This window comes from Xenopus laevis, chromosome 8S (genome assembly GCF_017654675.1).
Source record: "Xenopus laevis strain J_2021 chromosome 8S, Xenopus_laevis_v10.1, whole genome shotgun sequence".
Lineage (NCBI taxonomy): Eukaryota > Metazoa > Chordata > Amphibia > Anura > Pipidae > Xenopus > Xenopus laevis.
In genome coordinates, this window is record NC_054386.1 from 97,899,726 (window position 1) to 97,917,458 (window position 17,733).

Here is a 17,733-nt window from a genome sequence, read left to right on the forward strand (position 1 = left end):
TAGAAAGTTATTTTATATTACAGTGGATATTATAACCCCCAGGCATAATCATTAAAGGGATACTGTCATGGGAAAAATCGGAAAACATGTTTTTTTCAAAATTAATCAGTTAAAAGTGCTGCTCCAGCAGAATTCTGCACTGAAATCCATTTCTCAAAAGAGCAAACAGATTTTTTTATATTCAATTTTGAAATCTGACATGGGGCTAGACATATTGTCAGTTTTCCAGCTGCCCCAAGTCATGTGACTTATGCTCTGATAAACTTCAATCACTCTTTACTGCTGTTGGAGTGATATCACCCCCCTCCCCTTCCCCCCATGTCAGATTTCAAAATTGAATTAAAAAAAATCTGTTTGCTCGTTTGAGCAATGGATTTCAGTGCAGAATTCTGCTGGAGTAACACTATTAACTGATGTGTTTTGAAAAAAACATGTTTTCCGATGACAGGATCCCTTTAAGGATATTAGAAGTTATCATGTAGCATTCTCAGGCTTTGTATTGAAGGTTCAGGGTTAAATAAGCCCCTACATATCTTGCTCTTTATTAGCTAATAAAACATATGGGGAGTTTAATTCACTGTGGGGTTATATTTACTTACTATTTAGATTGCAAGCTACCTGGTCAGGCATTTCTGTAGTGCACTTTAACACATTGCTCTCCTATTGGTTCTCTGTTTTACTTCTGTTACTAGTTTGTGTTGTAACAATAACAATCATTCTAATGGACACGTTGGGCTTCTGATGAATGTATTTTATATTTATACTTGGATTGTAGCCTGGGAGACAGTGACACCATGTGGACAAGACTCATTAAAGCAGGCTGTTCTTCAAGTCATCTCGTTTTGTGTTCAATTAATTAAGGGTTAATGGGTTACTGTGTAACAGTGACACCATGTGGCGAAATCTAGTTAATGCACAGGTTCAAGTAGAGAGAATGGGAAGGTTAAAAACACTAATAATAAAAGTACATACACACATATACTGTATAGAGAGATTAAGAATAAAAAAACTAAAAATTAAAAAATAAAAATAGATTTTAGTTATATATTCTTCATTCAAAGAAAGAGTTAATTTTGCCAGTATATGTATAAATGTTACTTAACCCCTGGCACACAAACTGAAAGTCAATCACCTTTTTAAATTTAGTTGCCAAGCGCTGTCATTTTTGCAAATGAGTAATAGATTGAGTTTGTCAATGAATGCCACACAATTGCAAGAAGCAAACGGATTTAATTGTCCTTGGACTCTAGCATTTTTTTAAAGCACTTTTTTTTACTTCTGTGCATCCCCCGACATGTAAGGGGTCACCCCCAGATACACGACAATCAAGATACATGACAATGGACACGTTTCTGAAACAAGGGGTTGTTCACCATTAAATTAACATTCAGTATGATGTCGAGAGGGATATTCTGAGACAATTTGCGATTGGTTTTCATTTTTTATAATTTGTGGATTTTCAGTTATTTAGCTTTTTATTCAGCAGCTCTCCAGTTTGCAGTTTAAAATGTCTGGTTGCTAGGGTCCAAATGGCCTTAGCAACCATGCATTGATTTGAATAAGAGACTGGAATATGAACAGGAGAGGCCTGAATAGAAAGGTGAGTAGCAATAACAATATATTTGAAGCCTTACAGAGCATTTGTTTTTTCAGGGGGTCAATGACCCCCATTTAAAAGCTGGAAATAGTCAGAAAGAAGGTGAATAATTAAAAAAAATCCAAATAAAAATGAAGGCCAGTTGAAAAGTGGCTTAGATTTGGCTACTCTATAACATACTAAAAGTTTACTTAAGGGCAGAGACACATGCTGCTATTTGGGGAGATTCAAATCAATTCTTCTTCGGGCGGCTAATCTCCCCGAACTGATTAGAATGTGAATCACCGGCGGGATGGCATTTCCCGCGATTTGCCGCCGGCGAATAAATTCCCAAAACCATCGAGAAAATTCAAAAATGAAAACTTTTGGGGGAAGCAAAATGCCCCAAATTCGTCCATCACTATTCACAATATGAAAATCTGGGGGAATAACCAACATCTAAGCCACACCCCCAAACAGCACAAACACACCCCCACATGTCATGACCCTGCCTCCATTGGCCAATCAGCCCCCTAACATCACTGCTCCCCCTTTTAAGCTTTTTGCTTAAATTAAAGGATAAGTAAAGCTTTACATTAAGTGGATGCATTTGGAGTGAAAAGGTTTGAGAATAGTTTCTCATTTTGTTCCTAAGCAGAAGAACATCAGCCTCTTTCTTTCTCCTGACAACTTCCTTGACTACTTGGTGGTCAGACTGGTGGGAAACTGACCAGCAGGTGGCGCTGTTGTAACACAATTCATTCATATTAACAGCACATGTATCCCTTAATATCTTGGAATGAAAACAAAATAAATAATGAATGTACATTACAAAAGTGTTTAGAATAGCCTCCTCATCGATTTTACATTTTCTTGCTTAGTTATCTTTAATCATGAATAAATGTTACTTCCACTTTCATCCATCCACAATATTGTAACTGCAACAAACTCCAGAAGCAGAGGCTGGTGTTCTGGGGTTAATCAATGTCATTTTTATTGGGGAAGCATGGAGAAATATATACAAGAGGATGGGGTCGGGGGCTTCATGACAACAATAAACATATACTTGTAATAAATAAATAGTACATACATAGACATGAGAGTCACAACAACAGAAAAATATTGTTCAGTGGCATATAAAGCATGAGACTTGGAGCAATCATGTTGCCTTTGCACCCTTCCCACTGGCCAGGAAGTGACGGGTGCAACGGATACATTCCCACGTTTTATGTTTCATTAAAGGGGATCTAACCCCAATGGTTTTTTTAAACTGCTTGCCCCTTCCCCAACCCCTCCTTGTAACACAAGTGACATGGACAAACCCTTTGGGGCAGCTCTGCCCTTTGTTAGGTTGCGGGGAGGAGTTAGTTCCCCTTTAAAATATGCAACATTTATATGCAAATCTTTGGTAAGAACCTGATATTTTATTGTGAAATTTTAGTATTCATGTTAAATGAACAATTCAGCTCCTAACTGGGAAACCCGTAATGTAACAGGTGCCCGCTAGTAACCCCTAATAACATGGAGAATTTATCGCTCCGGTATTTTTTAACCAGTGATGGGCGAATTTGTCCTGTTTCGCTTCACAGTAAAATTTGTGGCATTCGCGAAACTTTCAATACGCGAATCTTGACACCGTCGCCAATTTGTGGGCGTCAAAATTGACGCAGACAGCAATTCCGATGCCGGCGACAATTTGATGCACATTAAAAGTCAATGGGCGTGCGTTTAATTGTCGCCGGCGTCGGAATTGTTGCCGACGTCGGAATTGGCACAGACGGGAAAAAAATTCGATTTTCGTTGATGAATTTTGGCAGCAAATTTATTTGACGACAGCGAAATGTGGAAATGTGGAAAAACATTTGACTCATCGCTATGGGTTACTAGACTTGAATCTGTTAATATGTTATCCTCTAAGTAACAATCAGGAATGGATGAATTTAAAGAAAGTGACTTTCCCCACTCCCCAATACTTGGCAAGCTGGCAACAAAAAGTCCTTTTATTCTTTTTAGGTTCTCCAAAATCAATGAACTGTACCCAGTGGGTAGTACCATTGCTTTGCAATAGGGGGCAGTGCTGCACAGGAGAATGCTCTGAATGACCAGTTTATTTTCACAGCTGGAATCACTACTCCATCTGCCTCCTGAGTTGAATATTTGCTTTAGCAAGAGATTAAGCACAGTTATTAACATTCCCCCTCCTCCGCCCATAAATAAAACGGATTGGTGGCCCTACAACTGGAAGTGCGATGAGCAGCTCGATAAAGGCAGTTGAACTTGAAAAAGAAAAGGTGACGTAGGACATTGAAATTCATTGGTTATGAAGATTGGCGATAATTCAGCTTGTGTGTCTCTAGCTGGATTTGAACTTGCAGCATCTGGGGCGACAGAGAGAAGCTGTAACTCATTGGTCTCTTGGTGACCAGAACTTAAAAGCTTTAGTCCCACAATTTAAATCAATTAAACCTTTAAAATAAGTGAATGTAAAATTGATGAGAGTCCTATTCTAAGCATTTTCGTTATTTACATTCATTATTTATTTTGTTTTTATTCCAAGATATTAAGGGATACATGTGCTGTTAATATGAATGAATTTTGTTACAACAGCGCCACCTGCTGGTCAGTTTCCCACCAGTCTGGTCACCAAGTAGTCAAGGAAGTTGTCAGGAGAGAGAAAGAGGCTGATGTTCTTCTGCTTAGGAAAATAATAATAAAAACTTTCTTAATTCCTTCCTAAACAGAAGAACATCAGAGCAGCCTCTTTCTCTCTCCTGACAACTTCCTTGACTACTTGGTGGTCAGACTGGTGGGAAACTGACCAGCAGGTGGCGCTGTTGTAACACAATTCATTCATATTAACAGTACATGTATCCCTTAATATCTTGGAATGAAAACAAAATAAATAATGAATGTACATTGCAAAAGTTCTTAGAATAGCACTCTTATCAATTTTAAATTCACTTATTTTAAATGTTTACTTATGTTTTAATTAGTGTTTTAATTAAGCTTATCGTGCAAGTGAATAATCAAGGATAATGTGCAGTACAATAATTTATAATCCAGTTATGCATGTAGTTTATGTATAGTCATTAGTACTTCTCTATTATATAATGCCCCATGCACCCATGGGGTCTCTGTTTCTATATATTAGGCAGTTATCTCATGCCACGAATCTGTAAGCTTTTGGTAAAATGAAAATGGAACAGTCAATGACCCTTCCAGCACTTGCCCTTTGTCCCTGTGCCTTGGACCCTGCTCCACTTAAGTGGGTCTAGAAGAGAAGGACAAGAGGTTATCTATGGCAGCTGTCAGAACATTCACAATTCAATGATCCCAAAAAAAGGTGGGGCTTATAGGACAGTAGGTGGAGTTTGTAGCTGGGCATAGTTGTGACTGATTTGGGGAGTGGCCTAAGGTATCTGAGCAGGGTTTTTAGAACCAGAGTCAAGTACATCATTAAACCTTGTTTAATATGCTATATATTCCTTCTCGTTGGGTTAAAGAATTACCAATGGAGTAAAGCACCAGCAGATATAAAAAATAAAAGTCAACCCTAAGGCCTATAACAATATACGCCGTGCAGTCGCTGCTCCTGATCTGGGAAGCCAAAACTCCTGACCCCGGGATCTGGAAGTCCTCCGCACTTTTCACGAGGTTCTGTGATGGGGAAACGAACACTGCCATCAGATAACCAGCCGCCATCGCAATGATCCAAGCCGAAGAATTTCCAGGCAGCATAGAGGTGGCCAACCTTGGCGATCTTGGCCTGGTGGGTTGTGCATGTATCAATGGCTTCCTTGTAGCTCAAAGGGCCATGGACAAAGAAGACACGGCCTGCAGGGCATATCAACAATAAGCACATAACTAGAAGATCCTGGGCTCCACAGAAAAATAATTATAGAGCCTTCTAAAGAATAAGAAGGGAAGGAGTAGGAATTCCAGAGGTCTTAGTCCTTCTACATGTCTGTGCTCAGAAATAGAATTTAGCGAGCAGAGAAGATTTTCCTCTGCTCACTAACCTAATGAATAAGGTTTTCTTGTGCGCATATGAGTATATGATCATTTATAGGGTACAGAATATCTATATAATTCAGATGTTATTATGTGGACTGTGATTCGGTGCATACATGAATTATAGTGGGCTCTTACCCCTCAGAGCGGAGGTGAAGCAGAAGGCATCAAATTTGTCCTTGAGTTTGTCCTTGGGGCCGTAGCTGCGTATTCCAGGAGGGAGGTTGCCCCCACATGGCTCACGGGGGATTATTATGGGATAGTGGATAGTCCCATCTATGAGCCAGCCAGCATTGCACCAGTCCAAGCCATCGGTCCATGCTGGAATGGAAAGCAGAAATAACTATGCAATAGAGGCTCACAATCACGTGCATCCTTTGGATACTGTCTCCTGCAGTCCTGAGGGTTATGCACTTCAGACACAATACACAATGGTCAAATGGTTTTCCTAGTCACCCACCCCTCCCATAGCAGAGCTGCTAACTAAAGGTGGCCATACACGGGCTGATAAAAGCTGCCGATAGACCGTGTCGGCAGCTTATTGGCCCGTGTATGGGACCCCGCGACGGGCTTCACCGATCGAGATCTGGCTGAAAGTCGGCCAGATCTCGATCGGATGGGACAGAAAATCCCGTCGGATCGCGGCCGCATCTATTCGTTGATGCGGTCCCGCGATCCGACCACCCGTTTGGGCATCGTTAGGATCCGATCGTTGGGCCCTAGGGCCCACGATCGGATCAGCCGATATTTCCCACCTCAAGGTGGGCATATCGGAGGGAGATCCGCTCTTTTGGCGACATCGCCAAACGAGCGGATCTCTCCATGTATGGCCACCTTAAGAATTGGTTGGGTTGGTCAGTGTTTGGAGTGTGGTCTAAAATGTAAATTTTTCAAATGTTGGAAACAATGCATTTTTGCCTTTAACCCATCTGGTTAAGGCTATATAGACACATGGGCCAACAAAGTAACAGATGTGAGTTCCAGGTGAATAAATCGACCAATGGAAGTTGGTTCCAATAAAACTAAATGCTATGGGAAGAAACAGGGGCAGATTTTACCAAGCCCTGCCATTTGCTCTTCCACCGAATGTCTGTCTATGGGATCAATCTACATCCCACTGATTTTCGGATATGCACAGAGCAACAAATAATGGCCTAATAAATTGACCAACAACTACCACCCAATCTTAGACGTTCGTTTCCAGAGCAAGGCAAGATCCTTACATTGGTAAAGCTGTGAAAATGTGGCTAGCCTGCCGTCCTGTTCCTCACAAGCCTGTCGGGCCTCCACATAGTTGAATTTGTAGCGTCCTCCACTGGACTGATATGGAAAGACAGCCCCTATAAAATAGTAAAGAAGGGTTATTTAGAAATATTTCATCCAGGAGATGCCCACATCCATACCACCTGCATATTGTTTTGGATCAAACTTTGAACCCATTCCTACATTTCTCAGGAAAATATTCTTATAATAATTGGTGGGAACAGGAAATGTTATTACCCTCCAACTGTAATGATAAAGTTAAACTTTGATCTTCTAGACCATTCACCAGTTCACATCGGTATCGTCCTTCATCCTCTAGAGTCACATTGGTGATCACTAAGGAGGCATCTAGACGGTGGTTCCGTCTGAGACGAGCCCGACCTTTCAGCCTGTCATAGTTCTTGTGATGCCGTCCATTGGAGATTAATATGAGGTTCTCCAGAGGGTCAGCTGGATTGACTTTGCTCCATTTCACCCTGTAGAACGGTGGGCGCATGCGCAGAATGCAGGGAAGGATGACAGTGGCTCCTCTTTGAGTTAGAATAACAGGGTGGATTGGATCCAGCAGAAATTTTGGAGGTACTGAGTCCACTGCATGTAAACAAAGGAAATTATATCAATCAATGTCCCTGTATCATCACCAAATGTCTCCTGCTTCAATACTCTAGAACAAAATAAAAAACATATGTTTAGGGTGGAGGCAAATCCTCACTGGGAATTTAGGAGCAATATTTTCTAATGGACAGATCTCTATATCAAAGAAAACATGGAATAATAAATATTTTGGCAAAGTATGTCTGAAGTTGTGGTTAAATCATCACTCGAAAAAGTTGGCTTTCTGCGTAGGACCTCCGGTCATAAAACATGGTCTCCACCCTTAGGTGGACCATCTGGAGACGTGTGTGTAAAAAAAATGTAGATTTATCTCAAGCCATGTTTAAATAAAATAGATAAAAAATGACATAGTCCTAAAACCATGTTTATGATATATCAAGAGCCACCTTATTTTATCCAGATGTGTATATATATATATATATATATATATATATATATATATATATATATATATATATATATATATATATATATATATATATATAAAATATTCCCCCTGTAGTATTTGCCATGGACATTATAGGAGAACTATGAGAGATAATAAAGAAGCTGGCCCAGCCAGAGATATAAGGTTGATATGGAAGCTGAGTCAGTAGTAACACTTTGCTGAGGAGGGGGGGGGCATAAAGCAAAATCTTGAGCCTACGGAGGACATGTGCCTTTAGGGGAGCTAGGTTTTTAGGTGAATTTATAGAATAAAAATGCTTTTTAGAAGATCCCCCACCCATTTATTTAGTTGCAAGCACTGGGTGGTGGAACTGTCCTACATGTGTGCTGATTGGGATGGGGGATGGAGGCTCAGTGATTTTGCACCTCTAAAGAAAGAGTTTGGGGGTCTTCATGATAGTAATGAAAAGCTCTTTCTATGGTGTGAGAAAGATATAGTTTCTTAGGCACTACCCTATCAACCCCAAAAGACCAGTGATAGGGGGTTGCTTCCTACTGCTTTGTAGAGCTCACCCTAGGATACCATCTAGGGTGTGAGTGAGCAAAAGAGAAATCTCAGACCCTGATTTCTGTCTCCACTTCGGTAAGTGCTGGTGCCTTGGAGAGGGGAGGAGAGGCAGGAGAGCATCAGGATATAGAGCAGGAGCATCTTGTGAAGGCCTTCTGGGGTTCACCTATAAAGATAAAAAGAGAAAAGTGTCCGAAGTGTCTTAAATAGAACATTCTGAATTAAACTACATTTCATGGTATTACTCATCTCTGTATAATGAAGCCTTATTCTGTGAGAAACAGCCTTGTTATAAGGGGGGCACCCTGTAGGCCCAACCCTGAACCCATTACACTATTTGCTAGGGGAAAAACCAATCCAAACTGGGAACGTGTTGACAACAGCTGTTGTGGGCAGAAGCCACAGATATCAGGGAAACTAATAAATGAAGCATCATTGAGGTTTTTTGTTTTCTAATGGGCCAAAGACTGTGCGGCTCCAAAGCATTTCCTAACAGCTCATTATCCCTAAATAAAACAACGTGCGCTCAGTAACTATGGCTTTGTTCCCCTTTATGTTTGGCTTTGGCAGGGAACTCATTCATAGCATGCAAGTTATAGGCAAACTCAACATCCGTTTAACAGTTCAACGGGCCATGAACTTGTAATATCTTGGCAGTTGAACTGATCCAATAATTTAGCAATGGTTACAATGTGTTGGAGGGTGTGCTTTAATCATTTAGCCGTCTATTGTCTCCCTATTTGAGCAAACATTTGCTGCATGTTCTCCTTGAAAGGATAAGTAAACATTTAAAATAAGTGAATGTAAAATTGATGAGAGTGCTATTCTTAGCACTTTTGTCATTTACATTCATTATTTATTATTTTTTAATTCCAAGATATTAAGGGATACATGTGCTGTTAATATGAATGAATTTTGTTACAACAGCGCCACCTGCTGGTCAGTTTCCCACCAGTCTGACCACCAAGTAGTCAAGGAAGTTGTCAGGAGAGAGAAAGAGGCTGCTCTGATGTTCTTCTGCTTAGGAAAGATTTGAGAAAGGTTTCTAATTATTTTCCTAAGCAGAAGAACATCAGAGCAGCCTCTTTCTCTATTAACAGTACATGTATCCCTTAATATCTTGGAATGAAACAAGAATAAATAATGAATGTAAATTACAAAAGTACCGGCCCATCCCCTTACTTGGGCAAAAATTTAATGAACAAAAAAAAGGAGCACTCAGATCTCTTCAATGCCAAAGTGGTACATTAAAACATGCCATTAACCCTTTATCAAGCCATATTAGACACTAATCAATTATCTTTTTTAATAATTTAAAGGGATTTACAGGATTTACAAAATGTCCTACAACCGTTGAGTCATGGATTAAACAGGTCATAATTCTTATTCAATCCTGCTGAATAACGTGATTTAAGCTTATTTATCCACCAAACATTTCACCTTAAACTTCAGTTTCTTATACCCTCCCCACCTCTCTGGGGAAACAGTTTTAAAAACCATACATTTTAAGTAGTCAGAGGTGTGGCCTTTTTCCACATAGTGCTTTGATTCAGATAACTGCATATTAATTAAGATCTGTTTTGAGAAATACATGATTTCACCCTCTGTGTGGTATCGCCCACGTACAGACCACACAGACTGTCAGCACATAAACTGCCTTTTTAGAAATATAGAATAACCCCCGTAGCTACACAATCTGTACCATAAAGGGATGGATGAGCTCCTCTCTCTTTAAAACATAAGGCCATTGTGTGCACCCTAAACAGGGGAAAATACCTTTTCTACCACCCATGAAGGTTTTCGCTTCTCTGGTTTTAGCCTTCAAATTAGAAGAGGTGACCGGAGCTCCAGTAGCTTTGCCTCTACAATATGAAATAAGAGGTTTCATTTTACATTCTTGTACACAAAAATTAGAATGTGGTGGGTGCTTCTGGGTTCCTGTAGTGTTGCCCATCTGCTTCTATGCCCGAGCAACGTGCAGAGTGCCACCCTCAGGTCAAGGTTCAACCGTATCAGCTTCACTTAATATAAAGCCATTTATGCTCTTTGCCTTGGTTCATAAGAGGTTCAACCTTGAAATGGAATAACCCAGAATGCAAGTGGGGAGGCTGCAACTTGAGCAGCGACCCAGTTGACTTGTGCCCTAATACCACTAGTACAAGCAGAGTCTTTACTAATTATTAAAACTTTATAATCACTCGTTTGAGATTCGAAATGTCCAAAATCTATGAGTTTTATGTTATATTTTTTTGTTATTAAGGTAGCCCCAACTATAACCAACTATGACACTATGAAACTTTCCCCTTTTGCCTTCATATTGTCATATCTATGTCGGGTATCCCAGTTAGGCACAGGGTAAGACTTACCTCATGAGAATATATTCCTGGTACATCTCTTCATTATCATGATGTCTCAGGGACCATCTCATCTTCATGAGCGACCCGCAGCCCGTCCTTGAATCCTATAGACGAGTTCTTCATGAACCTGGTTGATGCCGCCTTAGCTCTGCCGGTCTCTGCAAGGTGACACTTCTTCTTGACAATAACACGAGGACACTGGGTATTTCTTCATAAGTTGCCCTTCTGTCTCGGAGTCAGTAAACAGTTTGTGTGCCTGTCATTCACTTCCCTTCTGAACTCATGAGAATAGCAGTGCACACAATCTGCCATTGTTCTATCCCGAGGACAGTTTGTCAATGCCTGGCCTGTGTTGTCTCGCTGATGCAAAGTCTCTGGTTCTCGAGCGAAATGTCAACAAGGAGTTTTCTGGATACCTCTGGTCTTTCAGACTCTAATCCTACTTTCCATCCTACACCGAGAGACACAAAAAAGGCCAAGTGTCCAGTGTAACCTTTTGGTAGCCCTTGAAGAAACGAAGCTTTATCCAAAGACCAGCACCTGCAACTTGTAACTCACAATTCCCATTAAGCCTTCCGCATAGCCCATAAAATCTTCCTACACACACCCCAGTATCCATTTACAACTCATACAATACTAGAGCAATATTACTGGATGGCAGTAAAATATATAAAATAAGGTCACTCCAAGACATTGGCCAAATTCATGCAGATACAATGGGGCATAGGACAAGTGTATGCATTGTGTAACGTTATAGATCTAAGCATTGCATATTATGAATCCACATCCCTATTTTTTTTTAATCTCTTTATTTTGCATTTTCAAGAATGGATCAAAAATGTGTGAACAGAAGAAAATGAGCAAATTTAAAAATTAAAGGAATAAACAAAAAGAGAAAAAACAAACCAAAAAGAAAAATAAAAGACAAATTTACATCCAGTGTCTGGATTTTGTTACGTTGTTGAAACGTGTCAAGTCTATTCTGTATGATAAACTCAGTTACAAATATGTTCTATTTTGGGATTCGGTTTGTCATTCGACAAGGATTTGGCCCTTTTCAGCAGGATTCAGAATCCTTGTGCATGGCCGAACTGAATTCAAACCCTAATTTTTTTATGTAAATTAGGGTGGGGAAGGGAAATCATGTGACTTTTCGTCACCAAACAAGGAAGTAAAAACATTTTTTATTCCACTTTTTCCTTTCCTGTCCCTTATTTCCATATGCAAATTAGGATTCTGATTTGGTTTGGTATTCGGCCGAATCTTTCACGAAGGATTCGGGGATTTGGCTGAATCCCAAATTGTGGATTCGCTGTATCCCTAATTCTAGTTGATGTATGGTATGTCTGAGCCTCCAACAACATCTCAAGATGGGTCGTCTGTATCTAAGACCCAACCTATCAGTGGGGTTGTAGTATCTTTTCAAAATTACTCCCCCGGTTCCCAGATTTGTTTGTATTAGTGATGGAAGAATTTTTACCTTTTTGCTTCACTGAAAAATTTGTGAATTTCCCTCGAAAAACGGAAAAATCGCAAAACGCATTGAAGTCAATGGTCGTCAAAATCATTTTGGAGTGTGTCAATTTCAGCGCCTGCAGCAATTTTTATGCGAGTGCCTATTTTGTCCAAATGCATAAACGTCAATGGGCGCCCCAATAATTTTGACGCGCGCCGATTTTTATGCTCGCAACTATTCTGACGCACGTGCAAATTTTTTTGGCATGGTGGATTTTTCGCCAGTGAATTTTCTCCACAGTTTCACGGATTTATTCGCCGGTTGCGAAATGTGGTAATTCTCCACAAATTTGAGGTAGGGGATTTTATTCCCCATCACAAGTTTGTATTGATCTACTCCATCATTCAGTAAGGCAGACTTTGCCTCTCCACCTTAATGAGGGGAGAGGTAAAAGTGTTATTTCAGGGTCTGGATTGACCTGTACTTGAAATATCTGAGAGATCAATTGAAATGTGTCTCTCCTTAATTTTGCTAAAATACTGAAAGACCACAGGAGTGTAAGTATGTGCCCCTGTCTATATATCCTCTAAAACCTGTAGTTGGGCATGTGGGGACAAAGTTATGCTTTTGTATGGGGTTCGTATACCACCCCATTATGAGTTTGTATGCAGTTTCTTTAATGCTTAATGCATGAAGAACTAGATCTAGCTCTATGCCATATTTTTCCCATTTGTCAGGCGATATTTCTATAGATAAGTCCCTCTCCCATGCTCGTGTATTCATAGGGGTATTGTCTTGTGGAACCTCTATTAATTGAGAGATGACCCGGTTGTTAGTTCTGGGTGTTTACAGGGTGTTTCAAATGTAGAGCCTTCTAAAGTAGGGTGGAGCGGCCTCTGTGTCTTATAAAAATGCAGAATTTGGTTGTATTGCTCAGGTGGAAATGGCATTAAAGGAGAAGGAAAGGCTAAAACTAAGTAAGCTTTATCAGAAAGGTCTATATAAATACACCAGTAAACCCTCAAAGTAATGCTGCTCTGAGTCCTCTGTCAAAAGAAACAGCACATTTCTTTCCTTCTATTGTGTACTCATGGGCTTCTGTATCAGACTTCCTGTTTTCAGCTTAAACCTCCAGGGCTAGGGCTTGAGCATGCTCAGTTTGTTCCTCTCTCCTCTCCTCCCCTCCCTGCTGTAATCTGAGCCCAGAGCTATGAGTGAGCAGGGAGAGGCTTAGGCAGGAAGTGATGTCACACCAAGCTAATATGGCAGCTGCTATCCTAAACAAACAGAGAGCTTCTAGAGCTAATTACTCAGATATTGTAAAGCATTCTGCAGAATAAATATAGTGTTATAGCTTGTACAATTGTGGCTAATCTATTGGCAATAAACTGCTTCAGTAGCTTTCCTTCTCCTTTAATCCTCTAGGGGTCATTAGGTCTCTGAGTGTATAGAACTTGTGTTCAGACCACCAAGTGAATTTTACATTTGATTATCCCCATCTATTAGAGTTCTTGTTGAGCTGCTGATAAATTAATTTTATATAACAATAGTGAGGATTGCAGGGTCTATTAGAATAGATTGGACATTATATTTAATAAATACAGTATATACTTTATTCAAGAGACTCTACAGACTGGAAATACAAACTTTAATAGTGACATCATCAAGTACAAGTTAGTACAGGCACCGTTAGGTTTCTTTGCTGAACACAAGATGGCGCTGTGATGCAGGTGAGCATGTCCAGGTGTGTGGCACAAGCAGACCAATCACATACAAGCAGTTTGACACTATAGAAATCACAAGATGATTGTGCCAGGTCCCCAGGGCAAGGCTGCCTCTTTCAAGGTATTTCAGGTTTGGGCAGCAGTTTCAAAGAAAAGCTCATTTGCTGGCAATTACTTCATATTGATGGGATAAAATGCTAATGATTTAATGGTGGGTATGTTTGCTAAGTTCTGATGTTTGTTCGAGGCCACAGAGGTGATGTATCAAAGCAGAAAACCTTAAGGTGACCTTTCTGCTTTCAAGAAGAATTCAAAATTCTATAGCAGGGAATGATGGTGCCTATAGTAACAGTGGATAATAGTCTCTGGGAAGGGAGTGTGACTGTGGGATAGCAGGTATAGTAGGGAGAGATGGTGCCTATAGTAACAGTGGATAATAGTCTCTGGGAAGGGAGTGTGACTGTGGGATAGCAGGTATAGTAGGGAGAGATGGTGCCTATAGTAACAGTGGGATAATAGTCTCTGGGAAGGGAGTGTGACTGTGGGATAGCAGGTATAGTAGGGAGAGATGGTGCCTATAGTAACAGTGGTATATTAGTCTCTGGGAAGGGAGTGTGACTGTGGGATAGCAGGTATAGTAGGGAGAGATGGTGCCTATAGTAACAGTGGATAATAGTCTCTGGGAAGGGAGTGTGACTGTGGGATAGCAGGTATAGTAGGGAGAGATGGTGCCTATAGTAACAGTGGATAATAGTCTCTGGGAAGGGAGTGTGACTGTGGGATAGCAGGTATAGTAGGGAGAGATGGTGTCTATAGTAACAGTGGATAATAGTCTCTGGGAAGGGAGTGTGACTGTGGGATAGCAGGTATAGTAGGGAGAGATGGTGCCTATAGTAACAGTGGGATAATAGTCTCTGGGAAGGGAGTGTGACTGTGGGATAGCAGGTATAGTAGGGAGAGATGGTGTCTATAGTAACAGTGGGATAATAGTCTCTGGGAAGGGAGTGTGACTGTGGGATAGCAGGTATAGTAGGGAGAGATGGTGCCTATAGTAACAGTGGTATATTAGTCTCTGGGAAGGGAGTGTGACTGTGGGATAGCAGGTATAGTAGGGAGAGATGGTGCCTATAGTAACAGTGGATAATAGTCTCTGGGAAGGGAGTGTGACTGTGGGATAGCAGGTATAGTAGGGAGAGATGGTGCCTATAGTAACAGTGGATAATAGTCTCTGGGAAGGGAGTGTGACTGTGGGATAGCAGGTATAGTAGGGAGAGATGGTGCCTATAGTAACAGTGGATAATAGTCTCTGGGAAGGGAGTGTGACTGTGGGATAGAAGGTATAGTAGGGAGAGATGGTGCCTATAGTAACAGTGGTATATTAGTCTCTGGGAAGGGAGTGTGACTGTGGGATAGCAGGTATAGTAGGGAGAGATGGTGTCTATAGTAACAGTGGATAATAGTCTCTGGGAAGGGAGTGTGACTGTGGGATAGCAGGTATAGTAGGGAGAGATGGTGCCTATAGTAACAGTGGGATAATAGTCTCTGGGAAGGGAATGTGACTGTGGGATAGCAGGTATAGTAGGGAGAGATGGTGCCTATAGTAACAGTGGATAATAGTCTCTGGGAAGTGAGTGTGACTGTGGGATAGCAGGTATAGTAGGGAGAGGTGGTGCCTATAGTAACAGTGGATAATAGTCTCTGGGAAGGGAGTGTGACTGTGGGATAGCAGGTATAGTAGGGAGAGATGGTGCCTATAGTAACAGTGGTATATTAGTCTCTGGGAAGGGAGTGTGACTGTGGGATAGCAGGTATAGTAGGGAGAGATGGTGTCTATAGTAAGAGTGGATAATAGTCTCTGGGAAGGGAGTGTGACTGTGGGATAGCAGGTATAGTAGGGAGAGATGGTGCCTATAGTAACAGTGGATAATAGTCTCTGGGAAGGGAGTGTGACTGTGGGATCGCAGGTATAGTAGGGAGAGATGGTGCCTATAGTAACAGTGGATAATAGTCTCTGGGAAGGGAGTGTGACTGTGGGATAGCTGGTATAGTAGGGAGAGATGGTGTCTATAGTAAGAGTGGATAATAGTGTCTGGGAAGGGAGTGTGACTGTGGGATAGCAGGTATAGTAGGGAGAGATGGTGCCTATAGTAACAGTGGATAATAGTCTCTGGGAAGGGAGTGTGACTGTGGGATCGCAGGTATAGTAGGGAGAGATGGTGCCTATAGTAACAGTGGATAATAGTCTCTGGGAAGGGAGTGTGACTGTGGGATAGCTGGTATAGTAGGGAGAGATGGTGTCTATAGTAAGAGTGGATAATAGTCTCTGGGAAGGGAGTGTGACTGTGGGATAGCAGGTATAGTAGGGAGAGATGGTGCCTATAGTAACAGTGGATAATAGTCTCTGGGAAGGGAGTGTGACTGTGGGATAGCAGGTATAGTAGGGAGAGATGGTGCCTATAGTAACAGTGGATAATAGTCTCTGGGAAGGGAGTGTGACTGTGGGATAGAAGGTATAGTAGGGAGAGATGGTGCCTATAGTAACAGTGGTATATTAGTCTCTGGGAAGGGAGTGTGACTGTGGGATAGCAGGTATAGTAGGGAGAGATGGTGTCTATAGTAACAGTGGATAATAGTCTCTGGGAAGGGAGTGTGACTGTGGGATAGCAGGTATAGTAGGGAGAGATGGTGCCTATAGTAACAGTGGGATAATAGTCTCTGGGAAGGGAGTGTGACTGTGGGATAGCAGGTATAGTAGGGAGAGATGGTGTCTATAGTAACAGTGGGATAATAGTCTCTGGGAAGGGAGTGTGACTGTGGGATAGCAGGTATAGTAGGGAGAGATGGTGCCTATAGTAACAGTGGTATATTAGTCTCTGGGAAGGGAGTGTGACTGTGGGATAACAGGTATAGTAGGGAGAGATGGTGCCTATAGTAACAGTGGATAATAGTCTCTGGGAAGGGAGTGTGACTGTGGGATAGCAGGTATAGTAGGGAGAGATGGTGCCTATAGTAACAGTGGATAATAGTCTCTGGGAAGGGAGTGTGACTGTGGGATAGCAGGTATAGTAGGGAGAGATGGTGCCTATAGTAACAGTGGATAATAGTCTCTGGGAAGGGAGTGTGACTGTGGGATAGAAGGTATAGTAGGGAGAGATGGTGCCTATAGTAACAGTGGTATATTAGTCTCTGGGAAGGGAGTGTGACTGTGGGATAGCAGGTATAGTAGGGAGAGATGGTGTCTATAGTAACAGTGGATAATAGTCTCTGGGAAGGGAGTGTGACTGTGGGATAGCAGGTATAGTAGGGAGAGATGGTGCCTATAGTAACAGTGGGATAATAGTCTCTGGGAAGGGAATGTGACTGTGGGATAGCAGGTATAGTAGGGAGAGATGGTGCCTATAGTAACAGTGGATAATAGTCTCTGGGAAGTGAGTGTGACTGTGGGATAGCAGGTATAGTAGGGAGAGGTGGTGCCTATAGTAACAGTGGATAATAGTCTCTGGGAAGGGAGTGTGACTGTGGGATAGCAGGTATAGTAGGGAGAGATGGTGCCTATAGTAACAGTGGTATATTAGTCTCTGGGAAGGGAGTGTGACTGTGGGATAGCAGGTATAGTAGGGAGAGATGGTGTCTATAGTAAGAGTGGATAATAGTCTCTGGGAAGGGAGTGTGACTGTGGGATAGCAGGTATAGTAGGGAGAGATGGTGCCTATAGTAACAGTGGATAATAGTCTCTGGGAAGGGAGTGTGACTGTGGGATCGCAGGTATAGTAGGG

General features: G+C 41.5%; 1 protein-coding gene across 1 annotated transcript; it reads right to left on the reverse strand.

Annotated features, from left to right (window-relative positions):
* Nucleotides 1-4,991: 4,991 nt before the first annotated feature.
* On the reverse strand, nt 4,992-11,037 carry hapln2.S (hyaluronan and proteoglycan link protein 2 S homeolog). Its single transcript, XM_018233861.2, has 6 exons — nt 10,787-11,037; nt 8,474-8,586; nt 7,088-7,441; nt 6,811-6,927; nt 5,726-5,908; nt 4,992-5,410 (listed from the first exon to the last, which is right to left on the reverse strand). The coding sequence occupies exons 2-6, from the start codon at nt 8,559-8,561 to the stop codon at nt 5,130-5,132; spliced, it is 1,023 nt and encodes a 340-aa protein (XP_018089350.2). The 5' UTR covers nt 8,562-8,586; nt 10,787-11,037; the 3' UTR covers nt 4,992-5,129.
* Between the last annotated feature and the right edge of the window lie 6,696 nt (nt 11,038-17,733).

Bases quoted from the DNA above. Each gene is read 5' to 3' on its own strand.
- hapln2.S (XM_018233861.2), bottom strand. From the start codon at position 8,561: ATGCTCCTGCTCTATATCCTGATGCTCTCCTGCCTCTCCTCCCCTCTC. The intron at 6,928-7,087 runs GTAATAACATTT...ACTATTTTATAG, and splicing joins TTTATCATTACAGTTGGAGG to GGGCTGTCTTTCCATATCAG. The intron at 5,411-5,725 runs GTAAGAGCCCAC...TATGCCCTGCAG, and splicing joins CTTCACCTCCGCTCTGAGGG to GCCGTGTCTTCTTTGTCCAT.